Source organism: Chionomys nivalis, chromosome 3, assembly GCF_950005125.1.
Source record: "Chionomys nivalis chromosome 3, mChiNiv1.1, whole genome shotgun sequence".
In the NCBI taxonomy this organism is placed as follows: domain Eukaryota; kingdom Metazoa; phylum Chordata; class Mammalia; order Rodentia; family Cricetidae; genus Chionomys; species Chionomys nivalis.
The window spans coordinates 110,678,899-110,705,211 of NC_080088.1; the positions used below are offsets into that span (position 1 = coordinate 110,678,899).

The 26,313-nt window shown below is 48.0% G+C and overlaps 1 protein-coding gene across 2 annotated transcripts in view; it reads right to left on the minus strand.

Moving 5' to 3' along the window:
* The window catches only part of Mlxip (MLX interacting protein), an 83,443-nt gene that overhangs the window by 12,880 nt on the left and 44,250 nt on the right, over nucleotides 1–26,313 (minus strand). Inside the window, exons 2-17 of one of the 2 annotated variants that reach the window (XM_057764396.1) lie at nucleotides 20,367–20,473; nucleotides 19,639–19,724; nucleotides 18,303–18,392; nucleotides 17,900–17,941; nucleotides 17,472–17,643; nucleotides 16,746–16,835; nucleotides 16,163–16,254; nucleotides 14,158–14,818; nucleotides 13,294–13,415; nucleotides 13,026–13,182; nucleotides 11,449–11,573; nucleotides 10,803–10,901; nucleotides 10,575–10,702; nucleotides 10,232–10,355; nucleotides 8,165–8,294; nucleotides 7,484–7,606 (exon numbers count right to left, since the gene is read on the minus strand). In XM_057764396.1, the coding sequence (XP_057620379.1) occupies nucleotides 7,485–7,606; nucleotides 8,165–8,294; nucleotides 10,232–10,355; nucleotides 10,575–10,702; nucleotides 10,803–10,901; nucleotides 11,449–11,573; nucleotides 13,026–13,182; nucleotides 13,294–13,415; nucleotides 14,158–14,818; nucleotides 16,163–16,254; nucleotides 16,746–16,835; nucleotides 17,472–17,643; nucleotides 17,900–17,941; nucleotides 18,303–18,392; nucleotides 19,639–19,724; nucleotides 20,367–20,473 (2,347 nt within the window). In that variant the 3' untranslated portion in view covers nucleotide 7,484. Of the gene's footprint in view, nucleotides 1–2,895; nucleotides 7,607–8,164; nucleotides 8,295–10,231; nucleotides 10,356–10,574; nucleotides 10,703–10,802; nucleotides 10,902–11,448; nucleotides 11,574–13,025; nucleotides 13,183–13,293; nucleotides 13,416–14,157; nucleotides 14,819–16,162; nucleotides 16,255–16,745; nucleotides 16,836–17,471; nucleotides 17,644–17,899; nucleotides 17,942–18,302; nucleotides 18,393–19,638; nucleotides 19,725–20,366; nucleotides 20,474–26,313 lie in introns of those variants that run through there. The other variant, XM_057764395.1, reaches the window with a different exon arrangement.

Sequence of the window (26,313 nt, forward strand, 5' to 3'; positions counted from 1 at the left end):
GACCCCTAATGACATTAGGTGTTTATCACACTATTATCAACTACTGTGTGTGTTTGGGAAGCCTTATCTAAAACGACTTGTTCATGGCCTGGGTGGTGGTGGCACACGTCTTTAATCCCAGCAATTGGGAGGCAGAGGCAGGTGGATCTCTGTGAGTTCAAGACTGTCCTAATCTACATAGTAAATTACAGGATAGCCGGAGCTACATAGTGAGATCCTGTCTTGGGAGACAGAGAGAGAAAAAAAAAGGTATGTTCACTAAATGCTAGGTCCTCCACAAAACTATGTTCTGACTTGACCTAAACAACAACAACAAAAGCTACCAACACCCAAGAAGCTCAACTGCAGTCTGCAGAATCAAAAGTCCAAAGAAGCCAAGCACAGGGCCTCAGGTTTGGCTCCGCACTTGGGAGGCCACGGCATGAGGATATGTGCTGGATGGAGTACAGCCTGAGCTGGATAGGGAAGCCCTTTCCCAAAGTGTCAAGGGTTGTGAATGCAGCTCAGTGGCAGAGCATTTGTCTACCATGCTCAAGGCTGTTTGATCACCAGTGCTGTGGGGAAGAGTTTGTATCAAAATGATATTTAATTTTATTTTTATGCAAATAACCTAAATTGCTCAAGTTAAAAAATTTTTAAAATCCTGGGATTGAAGAGAAGTTTCCGAGATTAACAGCATTGGGTACTCTTCTGGAGGACCTGGGTTCGATTCCCAGCAACCACATGGTGACTCACAAGCATCTGTAACTCCAGATCCAGGGCTCCTTGGCCACCAGGCATGTAGGCAGTACATACAAATACACCTATACACATAAAATAGAAACTTTTTAAGCATTGATTTATTATTCAGTGTGTACGGGTGGTTTTCCTACGTTCATGCACATGCTTGGTGCCCTCAGAGGTTGTGAAGTCACGTGAGTGCTGGGCACCAAACCCAGGTCCTCTGCAAGAGCAAACATTCTTTACCACTGTGCCAACTCTCCAGCTCAAATAATCAATTTTTAAAACTGTCTTAAAATTTCCTATGTAATCATAGTTGATATCCTCTTCAGCCTGGCACTTGTTCTTGCTAACTGCAGACCCCTCCTGGAATTCTTACTCGTAAGTCTTTCTTCTTTCGCCGTTTCTGGGAATGGCAGTTGGGGTGGCCAGTGAGTAAGCCTGGACTGAGTTCATCCACAGGTTACCTAGCTCCCTGTATGCTCACTGTGTGCTTGGTGCCACAGGAAACAAGAGTCTCGGTCCTTAGGGGCCATGAAGCTCACAGGGAAGAAAAACTGAATGATCTTGACCCTTCAGTATTCTGAGGAAAACAGGGCCAGCTGAACTGGAGGGAGAACTGTCGCTGGTCTCCTGATTAAACTACTTTCAAGGAAAGACCTGGAGGGAAAAAAAATGGAGGTAGCTGGAAAAGGGAATTAAAATGGAGAAAGGGTTTGGGTGTGGGCAACTTGCCTGGGGGAACCTTGAAGACTAAACGTTACCAACTGACACACTGTGTGTGTGCAGGGAAGGACAAAAAACAAAGGCGGGGCTGCAGAGGCAAGCCGGCGTCAGGCGGGTGAGATAGGGAGGGCTTGCATTGGGTGAGCAGCCTCACTTGGAAAGCTGCACAGTGACGTGACCAGACCTGGGTCTCTGAAAGTCCCTCTGCAAGGTGGAGACAGACAAAGAATGGAGTATACATTGTGTCAGCTAGGAAATGACATCACCAGGCACAGTGCTGACAGGAGGCTGGAACAAAGCAGATGGACTTGGAATTAAGAAGGTGACCTGACAAGTCTGGTGTTGAAGGATGAAGGGGAGAAGACAAGGATATCAAGGGTGATGTTTCAGATTTGGGCTCGGCAACTGGCAGAGAAGGAAGCCATTTGTAAGACAGATGACCTTTTAGCTGTGGCCTCCTAAGAGTCCCATGAATTTGTGAACTGTTCAGAGGTATATATGACTTGAAGTCTGACCACAGCAGGAGCTCAATACACACTGGGCACTGGGCTCTGACCAAACTCCTCAGTCTGCTCCAGTCCCGAGCGCTTTAACTGCTGCTATCGGCTCTCCGGTTCACCCAAACTTGACCTTCTCCAAATTCTGCCTCTTGTAGCATTTTCCAAAACCCCAGAGATGCATAGAGATGGATTCAAAACTTTGAGAAGATCAGAGCAGATAGCTCTCAGTTAGCGTAGTGGAAGCCAAGGTCCTTTAAGCTATCAAGCTGTGAACCACTTACCTTTCTCTGAAGGAACTCCAGTTCCCTTGGTTTGTGCCCTGAATTTGTTTTCTTGGAGGCGTGGCGTTTTGAGAAGATAAGAGTGCATATTAGCTCAGAGAGTTTCAGGTAAAGAGATTTAGATCTAGGCCGTTACCTCATGAAAAAAGCCAGTAGTTCCCATAGAGGCTGGCTCTTGTTAGCCACTCTGTACATGTGCGGAGTCAGGGTGAGGTGAGCAACTAGGGAAGATGGTGTGAAGAAAAGAAAGCTTCCAATTTAGAGATGATCAGAACCTTCTCAGCCCTGGTCAATATTTCAGTATTCTGTCTAGGGTGCTGGGTCAACACTTAGCAAAGGAAGCTACTGGGACCCTTCCTAAAGTGCAGGCCATGTTAACAGTAATGTACATTATGGGCATAGAGCTCCATGAGTTACCAGACCATTGGGTGCGAGAGCTTGTAGGTAGCACCCAGCATGTCCAGTGTCCGTCAGCAGTTCTCTCTGCATGCGGGCTTCTAGGACTACCATCTTCACGGACGCACCTCCAGAATCCTCCTGCCCACCCACTCCATATACCTCCACTCCTGGTTGCAGAGAGCCAGTCAGCCAGGACATCACACGGCTCCGACCTCCTTATTTCATCCCTCCCACTGCTCGATGGGCAGCACTGAAAGTCACACAGAACAAGCTTTCCAAAAAAAATAAGTTTATTTATTGTCTTAGATGCAAATATAGTTTTAAAACTGCATTGTAGTGTTGGGTACAGCTGGTGGAAACGTGCCTGTCAACAGCAGGGCATCAAGAGGACCAGCTCAGGAGAGCAGTCCCAAGGATCTCTGGTTTAAGTGAAGCCCACCCTAACCCAGGAGTAGCTGCCTCCTCAAAGGAGCCCTACACCACCACCAAACCACACGACAGACACTCAGCCTGTGCACAGAAGCTGAAACCTCAAGGACTTGAAGGAGAACATGCTGCTTCAGCTGGGGCATTACAGAGCAGGCAAACAAGCCTGCTCTCCCTCTACAGGATGAAGATCCAGGTGACCAGGTACCTGGGGTGGGATACTGGATTCTCCTAGGAGAGACACAGACTAGTTGAGGCCACGAGACCTTTTAACCTGCAGGATGTAAACTAGGAAATGTCAGTGTCTCCCTCCCTTCCGCAATCTCAGTTCTTGAGAATGCCAGATCAGAAATCCCAAAGGAATTCCAAATTCACTATGCCCAGGGTTATAATTGTGGAACCAAAATTGGCAGAAAGATATAGGTGAATTTTGCTAAATAACTGGAAAGGAATCTCACAAAAATAAAATTCCACAAAGTAAGCACACATGCACACACACACAGGCTTGAGCAAGTGCGCGTGCATACACACGTTATCATTCATTATGGAAAGTTCCCTTTTCTTCCCAGAAGGTTGAGTCTGGCAAGCTCTGACAGCAGTCAGTCCTATCTAGTAAACAGGGAGGCCCGTTCCTCAGAAAGCTGGTAGCTGACCTGTTCTCGCCCACATCTGAAGAGGCACAGGGTGGGGCTGTTTTCTAAGGCTGCTCTCACACTACTGCTGTCTCCCACCAGCTGCCCATGGGTCTTAAGATCACAACACCTAGCCGGACAGTGGGGGCACGTGCCTTTTAAACCCAGCACTTTCGAGGCAAAGGCACGTGGATCTCTGTGAATTCAAGGCCAGTCTGGTCTATAGAGTAAGTTTCAGGACAGGCTCCAAAGCTACACAGAGAAACCCTCCCTGGAAAACCAAAAAACAAACAACAAAAATCTCAAAACCTGTTAAGTAGATCCTAGGCAAGGTGTGTGCTAGAGGAACATACTTCACATATGCCTGAGCTTCATGCTCTTCCACTGCAACCTAACTTTCCCTTTCCTTCCAGACATGCGCAGACCCAGAAACAGGTCCTCTGAAACACTACAAAGCATCAAGGAACTGAGCTCAAAATTGCACTTCTTGGCAACACTGGCACTCTAGGTGACTATTCCTGTATCACTGACCACACACCTTGCCAGCACACACCCAGGATCTCTCAGAACGCCTCAGGTAGTAGGGCTGAGAGCCTTGAGGAGCCAGGTTAGAAGGAACAGAAAGGGAGCAGAGCAGTGGTGGTGCATGCCTTTAATTCCAGCACTCGGGAGGCAGAGGCAGGTGGATCTCCGTGAGTTTGAGGCCAGCCTGGTCTACAAGAGCTAGTTCCAGAACAGGCTCCAAAGCTACAGAGAAACCCTGTCTCAGAAAAAAAAAAAAAAAAAGGAACAGAAAGGGATCTCTGACAGTGTAGAAGGAAGACAAGAGTAAGTGAACGGAGGCGAGGCTGAGCCGAGGCCAGGTGATCCAGCAGGCAGTCACAGTGCCATCTGCCACTGGACTATACCAGCAAACAGATGCCATGTCCTCTAGGAATCTACAGGGATGTCACTCTTCACCAGGGCATAGATCTGAGGACAGATCTCTAAAGTATGTATGTTGGGCGGGGGGACTATTGGGAGGTAACAGGTCCTGAGCACACGAGCACACTGACAACATCCAGGGTTCATGGTTGGGTCACATGAGAATCCGTGCTAGCTGATCACTTCCAGCATCCTTTACAAGACCCAGTATATCAACACCAAGTTCTGAAGCTGCAGTGTTTCCTTTGTGCTGTGCGAAGCCACTACAGCATGGCTAGCCTCTCCCGAGGGTGACAACTGGTGCATAACCTTCTGCTAACTTTGAGGAAGCCCTTTAGCCAGAGCTACCCTGCCTCTGCAGGACCCACTCATAGTGAAAGAACAGACAGAACATGCGCTGATGGCTTGTGAAGATTTCACAGAAACCCTTGCAGAGATTTCCCAGGTGGCTTTGTGGGTTATCCTTTTAGGCTGATATTCTTAGTCTCCAAAGCGGCAACATTCTGAAGTTTCTACCACGTGAGCGGGGACAGGAATGGGAGTGAAAGAACTGTAAACAAGCCCTGGTCCAACAGTGTGGCCAGCACCCAGGGAGACCCCGAGCACAGGGGCCTTGGTGTCCAGGACAGCAGTCAAAGCTAGGACCCTCTGATTGGCCAGGTTCATCAGGCAAGATTTCAAAACAAGAAAATCTCTAAGGTAGAATCATTCCTGGAGACTTTAAAGCATTGTGACCTCACAGCCACGGCCTAAGTGAGCACCAAGAAAAGGAAAATGGAGTCACTAAAAAAAAAAAATGCACCTAATAAAGTCTACCAGGACACACACACACACGCACACGCACGTATGCATGTATGTGCACGCGCGCGCGCGCACACACACACTCTCATTCTCCTCTCTCACCCCAGTTTTACACAATCTAACAGCCTTAAACGTCTGATGAAACAGGATGAGATTAACTCAGCAAAATGGTGGAGAGGTAGGCAAGAGAAGCAAAAGGCCAATCTTATACCCACAGAGTTTTAAACACAAGGTTACTCCCCAGCAAGGGCAGAGAGAACCTGGAGTCCATGGTGTGGCCCATGTCACGTGGCATGGGAGGAGGAAGGGCTGGGCTTCTCAAGGCCCTCACAGCAGCGGTTTAGTTTTTCCTTCTACCACAGTGGCCTGCATCTTCTGAAGAATGATTTCACCTTATTTTTGGGAAAGGAAGGGGTACTCGGTGGAAACTCCAAGGCTCAGCCCATGTGCCTTGTGCTCATCCTCCAACCTGTAAACATGCTTTTTGGGGTCGGCTGAGGAGGGCCACCATGCTATTCCCAAACAGGACAGAAATTGGACAATGAAGCAAGCATGTGGTCAGGGGCTCATAGCATCAACAGTGGCACAGCCAGCAGCCCCTACCCTTTCTTTGTTCTCCACCTATTTAGTCCAGGGCAGGCCTCGGGCATCAGCAGGAGCTTTCGATGAATCAGAACTTCAGGGGACATGCTGGGCTCCCCTCTTCACAGGCAGCATGGTGAGGAGGGGCGAGGACAGAGTTCAAAAGAAAGCCTGCTGCCTGCTCTAGGTGTCACAGCAGGGGAAAAAAGCACATTCTTCCCGGAGGTGCCCTTGACTGGGCTCCCTGAGAGCTGGAGAGAGTACCTCACCGCCTGCGGCATCTCAGAGACAGCAAGGAGAAGGATGAGGGTCAAGTGCCCTCTCCCCCAACCTTTCCCTGTCTCTACCAACTGTAACACGCACACTAGGGCACTTGAACCTTCAGACACACATCACCCTCCAAGCTTCACTGGTTCAAATCTGAGCACAGCTCTTTACCATCTAGCCTGGAGACAGCTTCACTGGCTGACTCCTTGGCATCCTGCCTGTCCGCTGTTTCTTCCTCCTCACACAAGGTTGGTCAGACTTCTTTAGTAGGATGACATCTTTGGTCTGAGAACTGTCCTGGTTTGGAGTTCCCAGCTAAATGTCAGATAAAATGACCAGGATGACAGCAGCATCATGGAGTGTGACCTTTCGAATGCTAGAACCAAAGGGGATAGTCCCTGGAGTGTACTTGCCTCCTCCATAATTGCAGAGTACAAGTGGGCAGAAACAGGCACGGAAGGGCCTCAGCTGGGAGGCAAGGCCAAGGCTCTAGGCCTGGCAATGTTGGAAATGTCATGGTGACCATGATGCCAGGTAGGACTGAGACATAATAGATATGACACTTCTTGGAGGGTCTCTGAGTGCACTGCCTGCACCGCTGTCCTGTCCAGTTGGTCTCTATTCCCATTACTCTCCATGTGTGCTCAGGGGCTGGTGGAGATTTCCCCTTCAATAGGATACACCAGGGAGGAGGCACATTCCTTTTTGCAGAGGTCAGAGTGGTAGCCCAGAGGGTCAGGTGCTGCCCCGCAGGAGATGAAGAGGAAGAGTCACGGCTGCTACAGAGGTCCAAAGTGTGCAGGGTTGCCAGAGGAGCACAAGTGGATAATGTGGCGGGGCCAAGTCTCTAAGTCTCAAGAAAGGAATCCTGAGGACCCTGGGTGATCCCACCTGCAGGACTAGGCTTTGTCTCTTGTCTTGCACTTGCTAGCCCTGGACCCCAGTAGGCCACCAGGAGGGCAGGAGCAGAACAGCTGATGTTTCCCTTTGTCTGGGCCTCCCAAACGCAGGGGAGACTGTGATTGAGTCACTGAGTGAGAGGGCACAGCTAGGTTCCCAAGATGGGATACTGCTGTGGGCAGGCCCCAGCCTGCTTCAGACCTGAGCACAGCATCGTCCTGATAGATGCAGTGAGCCCCAGGAGTCAAGGGCAGCCCTGAGGCCGTGCATCAGGAAGGGTACAGGGGGGTCTTCAGGCATCTCATGCAGCCACATGCCAACTAACCTTAGGATTCCCCCAATCTCTTGCCAATCCTGGAAACAGCCTCTGATGCCTGCTCTGGCAGCTGGGATGGGTCTGTCAGGATGGAGGTGGTGGTGCTCAGCTGCCGGAGGGTACTCAGCACCACTGCAAGAGAGAGGAGGCACAAGACTCAGAATGACAGGATGCAAACTTCACACACGCAACCCTATTTAGTGATTCCCAAGCATTAAGGATGATGGCCAGAGTTCAACTATGGGGAGAACGACGGGGGCCCCATTCTGAGACCCAATCTCACATCCTGCCTATGGAGCAGGAGCAGCTGCTCCTGCTGCCAGAGTGTTGTTCTTGTTCTAATACTGAACTTCTGTAACTTTAATATATGGTTGTAGTTTTAAAACTAAATAAGAAATTAAGTAAGAAAGCACAAAATTTACCTAAAACAGAGTCTGGCAAATAACAAATATTCAATAAATGTAAGTTGGATGTGATTGACTGCAGGCCTGCTGAGAGGAGCTCAGGGACCCAGGCTGGCTCCTAGAGCTTTTCTGGTTCTAGGATCCCTTCAATGTTGTCCTCATGCCTCTGGCCTGGCTGGCCTGGCTTTGTGCAGTAGAGTTTAAACTCTTCTAGCATTGCCCACATAAGGGTTCTTCTCCCTTCTGAACCAGCACGAAGTACCAAACTCTGGTATTCCAGACTCACTTGGCCTGAGGACAGGCAAAGAACAGTGCTGGTCCAGCCAGGAGAGTGCTGTCCGGTGAAACTCGTCCAAGCTGCTGGTAGACACCATTCCCTTGAAAGACTCGAACAGTGGCTGGATGATCATGCTGAACTACAGGACTGAGTTAAGGAAAAGGTGAGCACTGGGGAGGGCTAAGGAGACACAGATAAAGAAGGCTTACCTGCTGACCTCCCTCAGAAATGGCAAATAATTACCTACAGAAAACTGATCAGAGAGAGGAAGGGCCAGGTCAGTTATTGCCAGGCAAGGTGTGCCCACCATGAGATTCAATGGTTTGCTCTTACTATGACTGACCTTTGAGGAGACAGAAGACAGTTTCTTTGGCCTGGTACAGGGGTAAACAATGCGGTGAACATGAGACCATAGGTTAGCCAGTTACAGGAGACAGTTGTGTGGAAAGAGAGGAGACACGACAGGAACATGAGAGGCACACAACACAACACTCAAAAGCAAAGTGTCTGTCTGAAGCTGGAGCCTGACATTTGTGTTGTGCACAGCCTGCAAGTTCCCCACTTCCTGCAGAGCTCCCAAAGGATTACAGGATGGGCCCAGTAGAGATAGAAATGTTTTTCTTGAATTCTGATGTCTACAGTACCCACCTTAGCCTAAAAATGAGGAATGTAGCATTTCACTGAAGCACTTCTGACACATTTCATATGTGACCAGGCTCTGCTAATGGCAGAATAAGACAGCAAAGCAAGTTGGGAAGAGGCGTGCTGTCAGCCATCTCAAGTCAGGCTCTTAGGCTCCCTGATGCAGTCCTGACCTACACAGTGCATGTGAAGCCTTGGGTCTCACTCTCAATACGAATAAAAGTAGTGCAAATACACAGGCATGGTGGCACACTTAAGAGGAAGAGGATACTGTACAACAAAGCAAGTCCTAGACCAGCCTACACTATAAGTGAAACAGTCTCAAAAACAAACAAACAAACAAAATATAAACAAACTTAGCTTCTGAAGTGCAGGACACACACACACACGCACACACACACACAACCTTCGCCACGCTTTCCTTCTTTCCATACAGCTGTGTTTGCAGGGACTGTCCTATGTCGCATAAGTGGACCATGTTCAAAGCAGGGCTGTTGGGAAACAGATGGGCAGCAACCATCCTGTAAAGCAATGCTGCCACCTCGAAGGCTGAGATCAGAGCAGCCTTGGCCAGAAGACAGGTCCTGGCACCTGGGTGGACATGCTTTATTGTGGTACTCAAGACCAGGGGACACAAAGGCAGAGGAAAATCTGAGGGAACAGGCTTCAAACCCTACCTATAGCTACTTGGAGAGCTGGGGCAGGAGGATTGTTTGAGCTCAAGAGTTCAAGACTACCCTGGGCACCAAAGACTCTTCTCTCAAAAAACAAAACAAAGAACTATACGGTTTAGCAGGTAAGAGCGTGTACTGCTCTTGCAAAGGACTCTAGTTCAGCTCCCAGGGATTGTGTCAAGAGGCTCACAACAGCCTATGACTCCAGCTCCAATGGATCCAATACCCTCTTTGGACTCTGCAGGTACTTGCACTCAACACACACACTCGCACATGCACACACATACACACTCACACATAATTAAAAAAATAATAATTAAAAACCCCCACAAATAAGAAGAGAAGAAGAAACAAACCACACCACCGCATGAGGGTCTGGTCTCTCAGTAACTCAGTAAGCCCTGGTTTCTTTCCAATGTCACAGCAGGTAGGGCTCACCCTCTCTGTCACTGGCTGTCAGAAGGGTCCTCTCCTTCTCACCTTGCTGTCTCTTCAGTTATCAAGCTGCTTTTGTTTGCCAAAGTTTGGAGAGTAAAGCAGGCCAACTACCTCCCTGCCCCTTCCTGCAAAGCCTCTTGGATGTGGTCTCTCCAGCCCTGAGGGCCGGTCCAGAGTCTCTCTCCCTGAGATAGAAAATAGCATTGCTAGTCCTGAACTCTGACAACTGTGAGATTCTTTCTCCAAGGAGTGCCTGAGAGCACTGCCCACTGTTTCACTGTGCTGTCTGGGGAAGGGAAGAGCAAGGAAAACCCAAGGATACAATCCAGAATTTCCAATTCTGCAGGATCCTACTTTTCACATATTCATCAAACATGTCTTTCATGTGGTCAGACTGGCGGCAGTTGACAGGGACTCCTGTGGCAGGTAGCAGCTGTTGGCAGGAGCTGAAACAACAGTAGTCAGGGGATGCTTTGGGGTAGGTGACTGTAGAGGAGGACCCTGGGGGACCAGACAGGCAGGACACAGCCAGATACAGGCAGAGGCCTGTGGGAGGAGGACAAGAAGCTAAACTGCTGCAATACAGGCAGCAAAGGCCATAAAGGGTCCCCTCTGTTTTTGAGACATGGAAATGCATGGGGTGGAGCACTCGAATGGAACCTCACATGATGGTGGTGTTGAGCTCCTCAATTTCTTCCCGAAGCCTCCGGGCCTCCTCTTGCATCTGCATCCGCTCCTGCTGCAGCTTGGTGATGTACTCCATGGTCTTCTGCAGTGTGATGGCATGGCTAGTCTGTAGAGGACAGGTGGCTCAGGGGAGCAGTACTTAGCTGGCCAGTGGCACACAGGAAAGATGCCCTATCATGCCACCAGGACACTCTCAAGCAACTTACCTGCTTGGAATTATTGGAGATCAAACTGTTCAGGGTGTTAAAGCCCATCCTGATATTGAAACGCCTTTTCTGTTCAGCTGAGATGTGCTTCTGCCGGTTCTATTGGAGAATCAACTGGTCACTGAGACATAGGCCAGGCCTTGTTCCTCCTTACTGCACAACATAATGCTGAGAGGCTAGAGAGAGACTAGTGTCTCGGGGCACATGACGAGCCAGGCCAGAAAACTATGCAGAAGGAGAGGCAAATGGCTAAGAAGCTCTAAGAGGAGTCATCACGGAGCAGGCAGGACTCATGGGCTAGAAAGCAGTATGTGCTCTGGCCCCTGGCAGCCAGACTGACTGCTTTTCTACAACCTAGTGCCTACAATCCTGCTTCCTCCCTGCAACTGGTGTGGCCAAGGTTGCATGCACCCTTACCATGCCATAAGAACTTGCTGTTGGTTTTTGGGCCCAGAGTGCCCACCCAGAGCTCTGAATAGGCCCTAATCGCCATGGGCTTGTGGTGGGATGGGAAATGGTCGGAATTAATTTAATCTTAGTGGTTCTGGGTTTGCAACACCAGCTAGATCTGTGGCTCTCCTTTCCTGATGCTTTCTTCCGCCCCATCCTACCAAGGCAATCAAGGCTCAAGAGAAATAAGCAGTACCTTTAATGCAGCCACATTTTTGGGGTCTGTAGATTTCCCTGAGCAGTTGTTCTGGGGAGACTGAGGACTGGGACTTTGTTCTGATGGGCATGGAGAGGCTTGTCCTGAGTTGGGGCAGTCACGGCCTGAGGGGGGAAAAAATCTCTTAACAGGAAAACACTTGAGAAGGGAACTGGAAAAATAAGAAGTGAGGGTTCCCTGTCCTGTCCTCATGGCAGTCCTCACCAACCAGAGGGATTCCCTGCAAGCCCTTAGGCTTGGAAGTCCTTCTATGGCTACCCCAGAGAAAATATTGAAGAAACCCTTGCCCATATCCCAAAGGGGATTTCTTGGTTCCAAAGCAACCCATGAGGTAGGCAAGTTAGATGTGGGATATGGCATGAATGCTACCCCATCCTAGGTGTCCGCAATTGCTCAAAGGAGGAACTGAACTGCTAACCCAATCCTTAAAATGCCACCTCAAGGTAGCCGAGGGCCCATATAGGTTTGTAAGGCTCTTAACCCATGTGCTCAGTGCACTGGAGTCTGCTTTATTTCTGTTCTTTAAATTCTACATAGATATTTCCTTACTCTTTCTCTCACCCACTCTGAAAATGTTAAATGAAAAGTACCACCACTTTTTGACCCTCGCGGAATATAGCAGAGTACTACTGTGACCCACTTGGGCTCACGTCCCTGGAAGCCATTTCCTAGGTCCCTTCACTTTATTCTAACAAACGCTGTCAGTTAATTTATTTTCTCCTAGATGACCAGGTTTCGCTTCAGTGCACAGTTCTAAATGTTGCATTCTGCGGTTCCCTTTCCTGGATAATCTGAGACACTTGACTCCTGTCTCTTGAGTCTGTATCTTTCCAGACTGAAGAGTCCCATTCTTCAAAACGTGCCCTTGGACAAGTCCACCCCTCTCAGCTGGAAACCCCTCTGTATCATGTCTTCCCAGGTAAGATGCTCAGATGCAACCATGGTTTCAGCAAAAAGGAGGCATTAAGGTGCAGCACAGAGACGGACTGCTTGCCTGGGATGTGCACAGATATTCTCGTTCCTTTCCCAGGTATGGCACCAGAAGGAACCCAATACTGATGTCACAGGACCTCTAGTCCCTACTTCTGACTCTCCAAGTCACCAGGCAAAACCAGTCCTGTTCTGACTGCCCCGAGCTGTATGATATGAAAATGACCGCAGATCTGCAGTGGTTTAGAAACTAGGAGAGGTGGTGTGGTGACGAGCCTGCTGCTGGTTCACAGCTACAGCAGTCCCAGGCTCAAGTTTTCCAGATTGCTGACAAGAATCTTCAGTCCCTTTCTGGATGGGACTGGCAGCTCTGAGCCAGGCCTTCTGAGCGCGGTTTCCTGAATGTGCTAGCTGTCCCTGCTGGGACACAACTGCCGCCCCTTGTGCCTGCTCTGCTGGTATGGCTACACTACTCTGATGCCCAGTAAGCATTTCCCCAGCCTGTGCAGACTGAAGGTTCTGTAGGCCAGGCTTGATTATGGAGCCTGTGAATGGCCTCCCCATCAGGAGCAAGCTGCTTATTTCCTCCATGAAGCCCAAAGCACCCCACTCAGGAAAATACTTACTAGAGCCTGTGGCAGGGACCTGGGGACTACCCCCATGCAGTGGGACCTGCTCGCCCTTCACCAGAGAGTCTTGCACTGTACTTGGAGAGAAGAGCCGAGAGACAGGGGTAGGCTGGCTACTTGTACTGTGGCTGAGGAACTCTGTGACTCCAGAAGCCTGTAGAGACCCATGAGGGAGGTCATGTACCACTGCTGCAGAGCAGTTACATTGGCTGAAAGCCACTCTAGGTGAGGACGCTAGAGGCCTGCCTAGGCCAGATTTCCTTACCCTGGTGATAGCAGCAGAAGCAATGACCACATTGGATGGGGACACAGTAGATGCCAGAATCCCTTCTCTCTTCAGAGGGGCTGATGTCATGATCACTTTTTGTGGTTGGCCTGAGAAGGCAGCTGTAGGGAGGAAGAGAGCTGAAAGTGAGGGTCTGATCCTATAGAGACTGAGCTACTACGAACAAAACTGCTGAGCTGCAGACGGCCAGGGAAACCAGGGCATCAAGGCATCTGAGTTATTTTTTACCTTCTACTTGAGTCCTACTATATTCCCTAAAAAGAGATAGATGCCCATGACTATGTATTCTCAAACCACGTTTTCAAGTCTAATTCTTATTTTTATTTCCTTTAGATTTTAAATTATATTTTATTCATTTGGTGTGATGTGTATATGTGTGCAGGTATGAAAGTGTCATGGTACCTGTGTGGAACTCAGAGGACACTTATGGAAACTGATTCTCACCTTCCACCATGTGGATCCTGGAGATCAGACTCAGGTTGTCAGGCTTAGCAGCAAATGTCTTTTCTTACTGAGCCATCTTACCAGCCCAATTTTAGTTTCTTTAAATAAGGTCTCATTATATAGCCTTGGCTGGCCTGGGACTTACTATGTAACTCAGACTGGCCTCAAGTCCAAAATCTTCTTGCCTCAACCTCTCAAATGTTGGGTTTACAGGCACTTGTCACGACACCCAGATAACACTACACTAATGTTTAAACATATAGAATAAAGAGAGAGCGCACATATGAACTACCATATTGCTCTGTTCCATTTAAATGTGGAGGGAGGTGTCACAAACGTAAAGTCTTTGAGGAAGGAAAACATGACTCCTTGGCAGGCTATAACCCTAATCCAACTCACCTGGAGCAATGCAGGCATTCTTCAATACCAAGGACACAGGCTCAGGTTTGGGAGCAGGCACTATTTTGGGGGGTTGCTTGGGTCTCACTCCAGTCAAGGACACAGGCTTGGGGTGTATAAAAGTTAAATGAGGCTGGGGAGCGCCCACAACTGGTGGCTGGGGTACAGGTGATAATGCCAGACCACAAGGGGATGATGAAGGGGCTGGGTGGTGTGCTGTGATAACAAGACCCTGGCTCTGGCTGAAGGTGGTAGCAGAAGCATCATGGGTAAGAGTAGTAGAGGCTGTGTGGGTAATTACAGGGGTTGATTTGCTGACTCCAGCAAACTTCTGAGGCTGCAGGAAAGCTGGTGGAGTTGAAGGGCTCAGAGTAGAGGCAGGAGGGGAGACTAAGGGCAATGCAGCTGGGACAGGTGCTGGGGCAGGGCCAGGGCCAGGGGAAAGTAAGGTCATAGTTAAGACAGGGAGGAAGGGCTGTGGGACACTCAGTGGTGGCTCAGAGGGACCAAAGTCTGCGGGTTGAATAAATGGATCCACAGTCTGGGAGGTGTGTTCACAACCCTGCCCATCTGAGGGATTCGGGGAGGGGGCTGCAGAAGATTCAAGGAGGCTACTGGGCAGGCTCACAGTAGGAAGAGCTGTATTTGGCAAGATGTTCCCCTGAGGAAGAAAGAAACACGAAGAAACAAAGATACGATTGGATAATTAACTTTCACCGTTTAGCACTACATAACACAGAGACTAACTGTGGACATGGAGATGAAGGGACCAAGGGACAAAAGTGCTATCTCTCATGCCCAACACATCGATCTGCTGGAGAAACAGATCTGTGTTCCCTGGGTGTCAGCAGGGGTCTTGTTTCCATTAGGATCTAATGATAACACAGAGCTCAGACAAAGCTGGACGGAAGCCTAGGGATATCTGGTTTCCAGAGTCTGGTCCAGGTCTGCCCTCAGTCTCTGCCATCTTTTGTTACACAGTAGAAGCAGCCTAGACCACAGCTGCTCAGGGGCTCCCCCCAGGACAGCTTCAAGTATCAACTTCCAGTCAGGCTAGCTCTTCCTGAGTAGAAAAGCCACGAGGAATCACCTGTGCAGATCTCAAGTCTCTACAGAAGAAACGATTATCTGAGCTGGGTGGGGAAGGTGCCAGATTACCGGATGACTAACTGAATACATCACCAACTTGAGAGCTCCCCAGGGCAGAGAACTATGCCTTGCTTAGCTCTGTAGCCCTAACACCTGTAATTATCTTTAATTAATTGCTACATAAAAATAAAAACCATATACTTTTTTATTGTTGTTGTTGTTGTTTTCGAGAAAGGGTTTCTCTGTGTGTTGCTTTGGGTGTCCTGTAACTCTGTAAACTAGGCTGGCTTCGAACTCACAGAGATCCACCTGCCTCTGCCTCCCAAGTGCTGGGATTAACGGTGTGCACCACCACCCTCCAGTTTACACAATATATTTGTATTAGTCATCCATGCTTTTTCTTCTATAACTAATCTTGTTGTGGAAAAGAGCTGGCTGGGGACTGGAGAGATGGTTCAAGGGTTAAAAAACACTAGTTAGTCTTCAAGAGGACCCAGGTTCAATTCCCAGAACCCACATGACAGCTCACAACTGTAACTCTAGTTCCAGGGACCTGATATCTTCACACAGGCATACATGCAAGCAAAACACCAATGAAAATGAGAGAGAGAGAGAGAGAGAGAGAGAGAGAGAGAGAGAGAGAGAGAGAGAGAATAAAGAAAAGAGCTAGCTGGACAAAGATTACGTGGGGCCTTAGGAAAATGACTTTGTTGGTACAGTCTCCCACCTTGTGGGGAGCTAAGGATATTTTCAAAGAGGGTTCCATAATTTCTTTGCATATTCACATGCATTCAGTACTGGATCCAGCAATGGTCCCAGCGTGTTGTCAATTTATGGTCACAGCATTACCCAGCTCTGGCTGTAAAGTCTGATGATAGCCCTATATCTGCCACGCCTGCTCCCCCAGCTTCTCTACCTGAGAAGGTGGGCTGCTGGGATCTGGGGCAGGTATAGACGGAGGTGTAGGCAGCATGGAGCCAAAAATGGATCGGCTGGAAGAGAAGAGATCTGAAAAAGAACATGGGAGTCTTTAAGTCCATGAGCTTACCATTTTCTGGAATTATGACACATAAACAGGGGCCTGACTCCCACCCTACCCCTCCTAAAGATAATTTTTCCTATAGACAGACGATTCTGGTTGAACCATTTGGAATACCAAGTGTTTCGGGCCTGGAGAACGGCAGAGCTCAAGGAGCTGACCGAACCGCAGGAACTTTACTGGGAAGTGGCTGTGTCACAGCGCTCTCTGCTGTCTACATAAGGAACTGCCCACAGTCAAGGCCCAGGCGATGCTCCCAGCAGGAATAAAACACTAACACCCTCTCTGAGAATACCAACTCCCTTCAAATGTCCAGAAAGCTTTTCCAGGCTTTGCAGTTACTATCAGAAAAAAATTCAGTTTTGAAAAATTCCAAGCCTTTCCTTTACACCTGTTTTCAACTGTCCTCTCTACAAAAGGGGCACCAGTCTGATATGGGAGGGACAAGAGCTACTCTCACCCTGGAAAGGCTCAAAGGTGTCCATGAAGTCCAGGTTGGGTTGCAAAGGGATCAGGCCTGGCTGGATCATGTCTGCATTTCCCAAATGTGCTGCAAGAATTACAAGTTAGAGAAGGGAATGATTTTTACCTCAAATAAGGTCAAAGGAAAATAAACAATTAGTTCTAGAACCTTCTAAGAACTGTAGGAAGTTGACTGAGATTTCTACATTCTTAGGGGTTTGTGGCCATTCTTAGATAGCTATGTCCTCTTTACCCTCAGGAGACAGAAAAGACAGGCAGTACTGGGATCACCATGAAGCTAGGCGCACCCACTCTACATCCCCACAGCCCTCTGGCCCTGCTCTCACTGTCCATCTGTGGCTCTGCCCTGAGGACCTACAAGACTGATGGTCTCCAGGTGGGATGTCATGAGTGTAGTACTCTCCAGACACTTCCTGCATTACAAGAACAGTATCAGAAACACAGATGGGGTCAGATCAGAGCCTGCTGATTTCTCACCGTGGGACTAAAAGAACAGTGGTCATCCCTGTAAGGCTCCATTTCTAGTCTCTTCCCATGCAACTGCACAGGACCCCAGACAAGACGCTTGGGCAATCCTTCTCTTTTCCCTTGCGTTGCCTAAATAAGGGCCAAGCAACAGCTCAGAGGTGCCCTGATTAAAGCCTGGCCTAGAGGAATCTTCACAGAGAAGGAATCCAGTTGTCCAAGGACAGAGACTAGTTACCTATTTCCCGTGGGTTGGGCCAGGCCACCGGTTGGTGTGAAGAAAGTGTGGAGAAGAGGGTGTCACTGAATTCTGACATGAGCATATCTGTGTCCAGCAGTGAGTCCTCCTCCATGGGGACTGGGGTTTTCCAGCCATCTCCATGTTTATGCCAATAGAGCATGTCATCATCCTAGCCAACAGGGGAAAAAGACTCAAAGCAGTTGGATTTATTATCCTCAGTCCTGGCATGCTGCATGCTTCCTAAGAGGCAAAGGCTATTCCCTTAGCCTACCCAGCAGAGAGTGTGCCTGTTTTCTTGGCCACCTGCAGGACCTCCACGTGAGAAGGAGCTGTTCCCTAGTCTGGCCTTCTACTACAGGACTCTCTTGGGGCACAGAAGTCATTGCTGCATCTTGACAAGATGCAGGGCTCTCAAGCTCACTTACCTGGGCCAGACTAGAGAGGTCCTCATCCTTGTGTTGTTGTAGCTGTGGGCAAAGGGAGCAAGATGAGGCAGCCACCAAGAACCCTGTAACATCCCAACTTGCCCTCCTTACATGTGAGTGAACTATATGGGAAGCGAGTTGGGAATGGGATTCTATTGGCCATCATTCCCTGAATATGGGCCCAAAGAAGAAAATAACCCTATTCATGACTGAGGAAACCATAGTCACTGTTTGGTGTTGAGTACAATATTCCCACATCATGCTCCGTGACTGTGGGGTAGCTGTAGAGTCTAGGGCCTCAGACTACATTCTGAATACAGTTCCACCTCTTGCCTACCCAGCCCCAACCCTGCCCCCAGAGCTTCCAGAGCATGTTCTTTTGAGAGCCCTTGCCAATATCTACCCTTTTCTTGAAGTAGGTTCTCCACTTGTGATATTCCCGGATCACAATCTCAATGCGACTTTTCCAGTATTTGCCCTCTGTGGTGATGGCCTATAACCGAGAGGCCAAAATGAAAATCAGGTCTTGTATGATGATCAGATCTCAGCCCATGACCACCCAGTACCCATTACTGAAGTGGCCTCAGAAGGTTCTCCTGGTCAGAAGGCTTTACTCACTGGCACACCTCTTCTCTTCTGAGCTACAACTTGAACTCAGGCTAAAAATGTATCTTTGCTTCAACACCCATGACTCTGCACCGGGTACAGGGTAATCACACAGCACTCAGAGGAGGCAGAGAGCATTCCTCCTTGCCTGAGGATGCTAAGGAAACTCACACATGGCCCACCAATACCCTCGGAGAGTGAAAATCAGGGCTGGTGAGATGGTTCAGTGGGTAAAGGCACCTGCTGTCAAGGCTGATGACCTGAATTCAATCCTTGGGATCCACATGATGAAAAGTAAGTTGTCCTCGGACCTCTACACAAATGCTGTGACACACACACACACACACACACACACACACAAATAAATAAATCTAATTTAAAGTTTTTAAATTAGTTTTTGCTGCAGGAGGTATATCTCAATGGTTAAACACTTGCCTGTCATGTAAGAGGCCCTGGATTCTATCCTTAGTACCAAAATAATAAAACAAAATATATATAAAAAGCCACTTTTTCTTCAACCTCTTTTCATCCCCTATCTTAAGGTTTTCTTTGTTTGTTTGTTTGTCATCCCCCCAAAGATAGGGTCTCATGTAGCTCAGGCTGGCCTCAAACTCCTTGTATATCAAGAATGACCTTAAAATTCTGATTTCCCTGCCTCTACCTCTCACATGCTGGAATTGCAGGCTTCTGACACCACGTTCAGTCTATGTGGTACTGGAGATGGCAGTCAGGGCTCGGTGCATGCTAGGAGAGTACTGCCCCAGCTGGGCTGCACCTGCAGTGGGAGCTGAAGGACACTGAGTTCTCTCTGACATTTCTGGAGAGGTGGTTTTGCTTGTGGTACTAGGGATGACCCAGAGCATGAGTATGTGCCTTCATGAGTCAGCTTTCCCTGAGTAACCCTCAGAAGAAAGCAGAGAATGAAGCCCTATAAGGTCAGTCTGTCTAAGGATAGAATCTTCTGGAGGCCACTGCTCCTTCTCAAGGTCATGTCAACTACTAGCACAGCACAGGCTCCTCTATTCCCTGTGGTTTCTCCTGTAGAATTTGGTCCTTTGGTGGGTTGTTTCTCGAGAAATGAAGGCAGGCTTCCTTTCCCACACCCTCTGCTCAGCCACTTGCTGGGTGAGTACCTCTGGCCGGCGGTGCTCGTCAACATCAACAGAGCCGTCTAGCGGAGTGACAAAGTGGCACACAGGATTCTTGCGTTTCTCCAAGTCTGGTTGGGGAGAAGAGAGACGTTGTAACTACACCAAGACTGCTGAAGGAGCTCTACCCAAACTACTACACACTGGAGAAATGCAGAGCTCTGAGAACTGAAAGTATGCAGGCCCAAGGCAAAGGATGTCAGTAATATCTAAGAAATGAAGCTGCTCGTCCATACAAGGCAGCTAGTGAGTAGGAAAGTCCAGCCTGCTCCTCAAACCCACATCCTCCCATCCTCAAGCTAGGCCAGGAATAAGGGCTATACAGTGGCATTCATATCTTCTTAACCTGCTAGAAACAGAAACTGCTTTTTGGCTCTTCAGGTGTCACCTTTTGGCTACATTCTCCCAACTCTCCTGAAAAGAACCCCGCATACACTACACACTATGGTCAGGGTCTCATATGTCTGTTCCTCCAGACTCTGGGCTCTGTTGGCTGACTCTGCCTGATGGCTGGTGAATGTCCTGGTTCCTGGGATCTATTATCACTTAGTTTCCTATCACAGACTGCTAAGGAAATATTTTACTGCAAACGTCTTTTAAGAGCAGGCTCTAGATCCGAGGTACTCAGGCCTCCAAGATGCAGAGTTCTGATCCCACAGAATTAAGGCCCTTGTGGCATAGCACATCCACTGCCAGGCTGGCAACACACTTACACTGCATGTACCATGCCCGCCAGATGGCGTTGTTGAGACGGATCTTGTCCCGCCACTGGAGCTTCAGGCCCTTGAAGTTTTTCCACTTTGGAGACACTAATTTCCCACTGGAAAGCAAGACAAAGAGGGGAGAGTCAGTAGGTCTTCAGAAGTAAAAGTGAGACCCAATCATTCCAGACTCAAGAACCCTTGGTTGATCCATTACAGGAGAAGCCTGACCGAACACAGTCACTCCAGGATTTCTTTAGAGTATACGGGGAGAGTGGGGCATGACAATATTCAGGCTTAGAGGACATGCTGCAATGGTGATCAGACGTGGATATTTTGGGCTCTTGCTTACCCTTAAAGTTTCTCATAATTAAACATTTAAAAGGCACATTACTAGGTGTGTTGGCATACGTCTTTAATCCCAATACTCAGGAAATGGAGGCAGAGGACTGTAAATTCAAAGACAGCCTAGACTAACATCGATTGACTACGGAAACCAGGTAGTCTTCACCAGGTCTTGGCCCACTTCCTTTGTTCTCAGTCACCACTGGCCCATCTCAAGCCATCTGAGGTGATTCTTCTCAGCTGCTCGGAGGTGGCTACTGGTACAGCACCTGGGAAACTGAACTACTATGATGGCTGTGCCACCAGAGAGCTCATGTTGCCGGTTATTAGCCTGTTCTGTGAGTGCTTTCAACTTACCGTACAGAACTTTTTTAAATTTATTTTTAAATTTGTGTGTGTGAGAAACAGAGAGATTTATATGTGGGTACCCACGGAGGCCAGAAGAGGGCTTTAGATCTTCTGGAACTGTAGTTATAGGTTGCTGTGAGTTTCCTGATATGGGTGCTGGGAACGGAACTTGGGTCTTCTGAAAGAGCATCATGTGCTCTTAACCACTGAGTCATCTCCCCAGTAACTAATTCTAGAAGAATTTCGAGGCATACTCTTACAATTAAAGATAGCACTAGGGGCTGGAGAGATGGCTCAGTGGTTAAGAGCATTGCCTGCTCTTCCAAAGGTCCTGAGTTCAATTCCCAGCAACCACATGGTGGCTCACAACCATCTGTAATGAGGTCTGGTGTCCTCTTCTGGCTTGCAGACATACACACAGACAGAATATTGTATAAATAAAAAAATAAAGTAAAGATAGCACTAATAGGGGCTTTGAGACCAGTCTTGAGATGTCCACCCCTCTTTGCTCTGTGTTTGACACACGAGCCTTCCTCTTTAAAGAACTCTTCCTATGGCCCGGCTCCACCTTCAGATACTGCTTTAACACCATCTGCTTTGGGCCAGGGTTGGCCTCTCCAAGGCAGCTCCTTCTGAGGGCTTGAGACAGTAAGGCACTATTTTTACTTCATATGGGTGTTGAGGAGCATCTCTCTGATGGCAGGTTACAGCCCTGTTCCTTCTTCAAACTTACTCAGAAAGAACACATGAGTAGCAGAGATGTGCCCAGTTATGGAAGCTCACGTATTTAAAGAGGGGTCTGAGCAAGACATTAAGTAAACCTGGAAGCTTGATATACAAGGAAAGCTTCCTGCTGAATGCCTGGCAGAACTTTTCATTGCCTTCTACCACACCTTCAGGGCTCAGGCTTTGGATAATGTCAGATGAAAGTTGTGGCCCTGGAGCTCAAAGATAGCTCAGCCATGAAAGAGTAATAGCTGCTGTTCCTGCAGAGGACCAGTGTTAAGTTTACAGGACCCACATGGTGGCTTACAACAGCCTATTACTCCAGTTTCAGGGGATTGGATGGCCTCTCTTTGGCTTCCATGAACACCAGACATACAATGCATTTATAAATATACACATAATATACATTAGAAATAAATATTTTTGATAAAAAGAAAAGAGAACTGTGACCCACCCCTAGAAAATGTCACAGCGGGGCTGGAGAGATGGCTCAGAGGTTAAGAGCATTGCCTGCTCTTCCAAAGATCCTGAGTTCAATTCCCAGCAACCACATGGTGGCTCACAACCATCTGGTGCCCTCTTCTGGCCAGCAGGCATACACACAGACAGAATATTGTATACATAATAAATAAATAAATATTTTTTTTTAAAAAAAAGAAATTTTTAAAAAAAAAAAGAAAAGAAAATGTCACAGCACATCCTCTTTCTCCTTTTCCTTCTTTTCTTCTTCTTTTTTTTTTTTTTTTTTTTTTGGTTTTTCGAGACAGGGTTTCTCTGTGTAGCCCGGCTGTTCTGAAACTCACTCTGTAGACCAGGTTGGCCTCAGAGGTCCACCTGCCTCTGCCTCCTAAGTGCTGGGATTAAGGGTGTGCACCACCACTATCCAGGGAGCACATTTTCTTAGTATCTGGGAGACACAATGACAGCAGTCCCTCCCAAAGGGTCAGGAGCTTCTGAAGAGTCTCTCTGCTTCCTCTTCTTCCAGCTGCCACTCCAAAGGCATGTCTAAGCCACCCCTGGGACTGATCAGTTCCATCTGTGACGTGAAGGCCATAGCTGAGCCTTACAGGTCTGGAGGCTTCACTGCCTCTGGCCCATTGCTGCACATCTATGTTGGCAAAGAGGTGTTCTAGTGCTTCTGTTTGCTGGGTAAAAATCACAAAAACACACTTCCTCCACAGTATTTTTAAGAATATTTGGATGAGGGTGTGTCTGCACATGTAAACATGGGGATGCATGTAAAAGAGGGAGACTCTTTGTGCTTACTTCAGTCTTAGGAACACAGGACACCCGAGGAAGGCGGCCCTACTACACATGGAAGCAGCTACAGAGCCATGGGCTTTCCATTTACTCAGCCAACAAGTGTTAAACACCTACTCTGTGAGTAAAGACCTACGGACTGAGGAAGGATGCAGGTGAGGAACAGGCCCATGCCATCTCAGTCCTGTGTGAAAGAAGAGCAATGCAAGGGCTAAAACCTAAGCTAAGGCCAAGAAAAAGAAGTGCATCGCTGTTCCCGCTGGCTCGTGACTTTGCTGATGTAACACAAATGGACCTAGGCAGAGATGGAAGATCCTTGTGGGGCCAGTGCAGACAAGACTGCAGGCAGAGGACACGAGTTATTAGCTCAACAAAGTAATCCTCCTTCCCAGCCTGTGCGAGGTCTTCCAGCGATTCCAGGCCTGGCTGGCATGCAGTTCTATTATGCAAATAAATTAAGGAGCTAAACGAAAAGCTCCTTTGCTATATGTGAAACTCCTTCCTGGTGAAGCCTAGGATCCCAGGCTTGTGCCATGTGCTCAGCTGTACCAGAATCTGACTGAGTACTAACTACTTCAGAGTCGTTTGCAAAAGAGCTGGGATGGAACCATGGACCCAGGAAGAAACAGATGCTAGGGCCTTGTCAATATCCGTGCGGAGTTAACCACAGAGCTGACCTATGCCAACCACCGAGCTGACCTATGCCAATCTTACCTCTGCTGTATACCTAAGAAAAAGAGGGCCAGTGTGCTATGACAGCCTCTTCTCCACCAGACTACACAGCACCTTCAAGGAGGTATCATGATGGGAGTAGAAGATATATAGAGAAAGATATTGAACTATAGACAGTGTGAGGGTTTCTTGGTTCTTCCCCACTGCTTGCTGAGACACTTCTCTTGTTCAGGATACTTATGGCAAACACAGTAAAACTTCAGCAGGAACACTACCTTCACTGAAAATTTCTGTAATATCTCTACACCCAGCAGATGGCGGTATAGACACATAAAGAAACTAGTCAAAAACCTGCCTGGTCCACACAGCTACATAATATTGAAGGTTACAAAAAGTGAAGAAAGTAGGGGAATATAGCCCAGTGGTAGAAGTACTATAAATTTCTGTCAGTTTCTTTCCTACTGGGCTCTTTGGCACCTCACAGAAGGAAGAGGAGCTTTTATACAAGAGTCCTTTTCATAACACAAGTCTTGTTTTCCACAAAACTAGGAAAAGCTGCTTTAAAAGACTCCACAAGGCAGCTGCAGGTCAGTCACCCTCTGAGAGAACACCAAAAGCAGGGCACCCAGAACTCTCTCTGATTAGACTTCTGTTTCCCACGCTCACCTATATCTTTCAGATAGTCCAAGCATAAGCCTTCCTTAAAAACATAATCAGAAATACTAAAGAAAATAAATAAGATCCTCTCCCTAGTATCTGGAAGCTTCTTCCAGCCCATACTTCTGAACTTTGTCCTTGTGTCACAGTCATGATTCCAAGGAACTCGCACCAGGTACTTAGCCCCGCCCCCCCAACCTATGAAAGGGCCCGGTCTAGCTCTGATTCTTCTTGGGACTGCGGGCCCAGTGCAGGCATGGAGGTGCTTTCTTCATACACTCTGCCGTGCCCCGTTCCTAGATGGAGGGTTCCTGACACAAAAGAAGTTCATATGACAACAAAGGCCCGTCTTAAACTTCTGTTGTACAGAACTAGCAAACCATGAATTCTTCAAAGGTCTGGCAAGAGACTGCTTTAGAATGAAAATTAAAGTGCACGCCTCAAAAAGAAGGCACTAAATAATCAAGAAAACAGGGAGGGTGAGAGTGGGTCATGGATTCTGCTTGCCGAGGTAGAATTAGACACTGACTCTTGCTCAAGCCTTCTCTCCAAAAGGAAGCAAGCAGAGGGAGTACAGGCTACCAATTATAGTTCTGGGTCCATTCATCTGTTCAACCAAATTCCATTACTTTACTCTTCCTGATGTTTCCAGGAGCACTACCCACTGGTAAAACACCCCAACCCTGCCTCACTCACTGGAGTGGGCATCACTAGCATAAAAGGAACCAGGCAGAGATGGTCAGGTTTGACCTCTCCTTTCCTGCCCATACTCACCCTGCTTGGTTACTGGACAAAAAACAAAACACATAACCAACTAACCAACTAACCAACCAACCAACCAACCAACCAACCAACAAACCAGCTGGTAACTGGCTTACAATCCACTCCCAGTGTGACTAGCAATGAAGGGAATACTTTAACCATCATCTGGTAGCTCATTTTATTTATTCACTAGTTTTTTTCTTTGAAGCCTGCAGGATTAAGTACAAGTCTGAATACTCAATATGAGATTTCCAGTTCCTGTCTTTTCCTATTTTCCTGAAAATCAATGGGCAGGCTTCACTAATACACATGCTGCTCTGGAGAAGCTGGGCACTTCCAGAGGAAAAGTCCTGCAGAATTTGATACTTGACTCAGCCCCAGGAATGAGTTATTTGCCTATTCTGCCTGTTACCCTAAGAGGGTGCACCACCACCACCCGGCTTAGTTAGGGTTTCTAATGCTGTGAGACACTATGGCCACAGCAACTCTTACAAAGGAAAACATTTAACTGGACTGAACCTCTGAACTGTAAGCTTAGGTGGGTCTCTGTGTATCCCCAGTTAAATTCATAGGCTTCACAACACGCATGTGAGTGGAATCACACTTTCTGCTCTGTCATGAGTATCCTATCTAGGATGACAAATGTTTGTTTACATCTCCCAGGAAAAGCCACACAACATATGCCAGACTGCATTCTGTTTATCCATTCACCTGCTAATAAATGGCTATCTCAATAGCTTTGAGATGCTGTAACAGTGCTGCCAGAAACAGACAAAGCTACGAGGTGTCTCCCCAGAAGATTCAAGTGTTGAAGTTCTGCTGCCCAATGTAGCATGGTCAGAGCTGGGGCTTTGGGGCAAGTGACTGGATCTTGAGAACTCTCTCAATAACTGGATTAATCCATTGATAAATAGTTAGAATCTGATGGCATTGTTTGGAGTTGATGAAAATTAAGAGGGAGAGCTGGGCGGTGGTGGCGCACGCCTTTAATACCAGCACTCAGGAGGCAGAGGCAGCAGATCTCTGTGAGTACAAGGCCTGCCTGGTCTACAGAGCGAGTTCCAGGTCTACAGAGCGAGCTCCAAAGCAACACAGAGCGAGCTCCAAAGCAACACAGGGGAATCCTGCCTTGAAAAACCAAAAAAATAAAAATAAAAATAAAATTAAGAGGTAATGTCTAGGTGTCTAG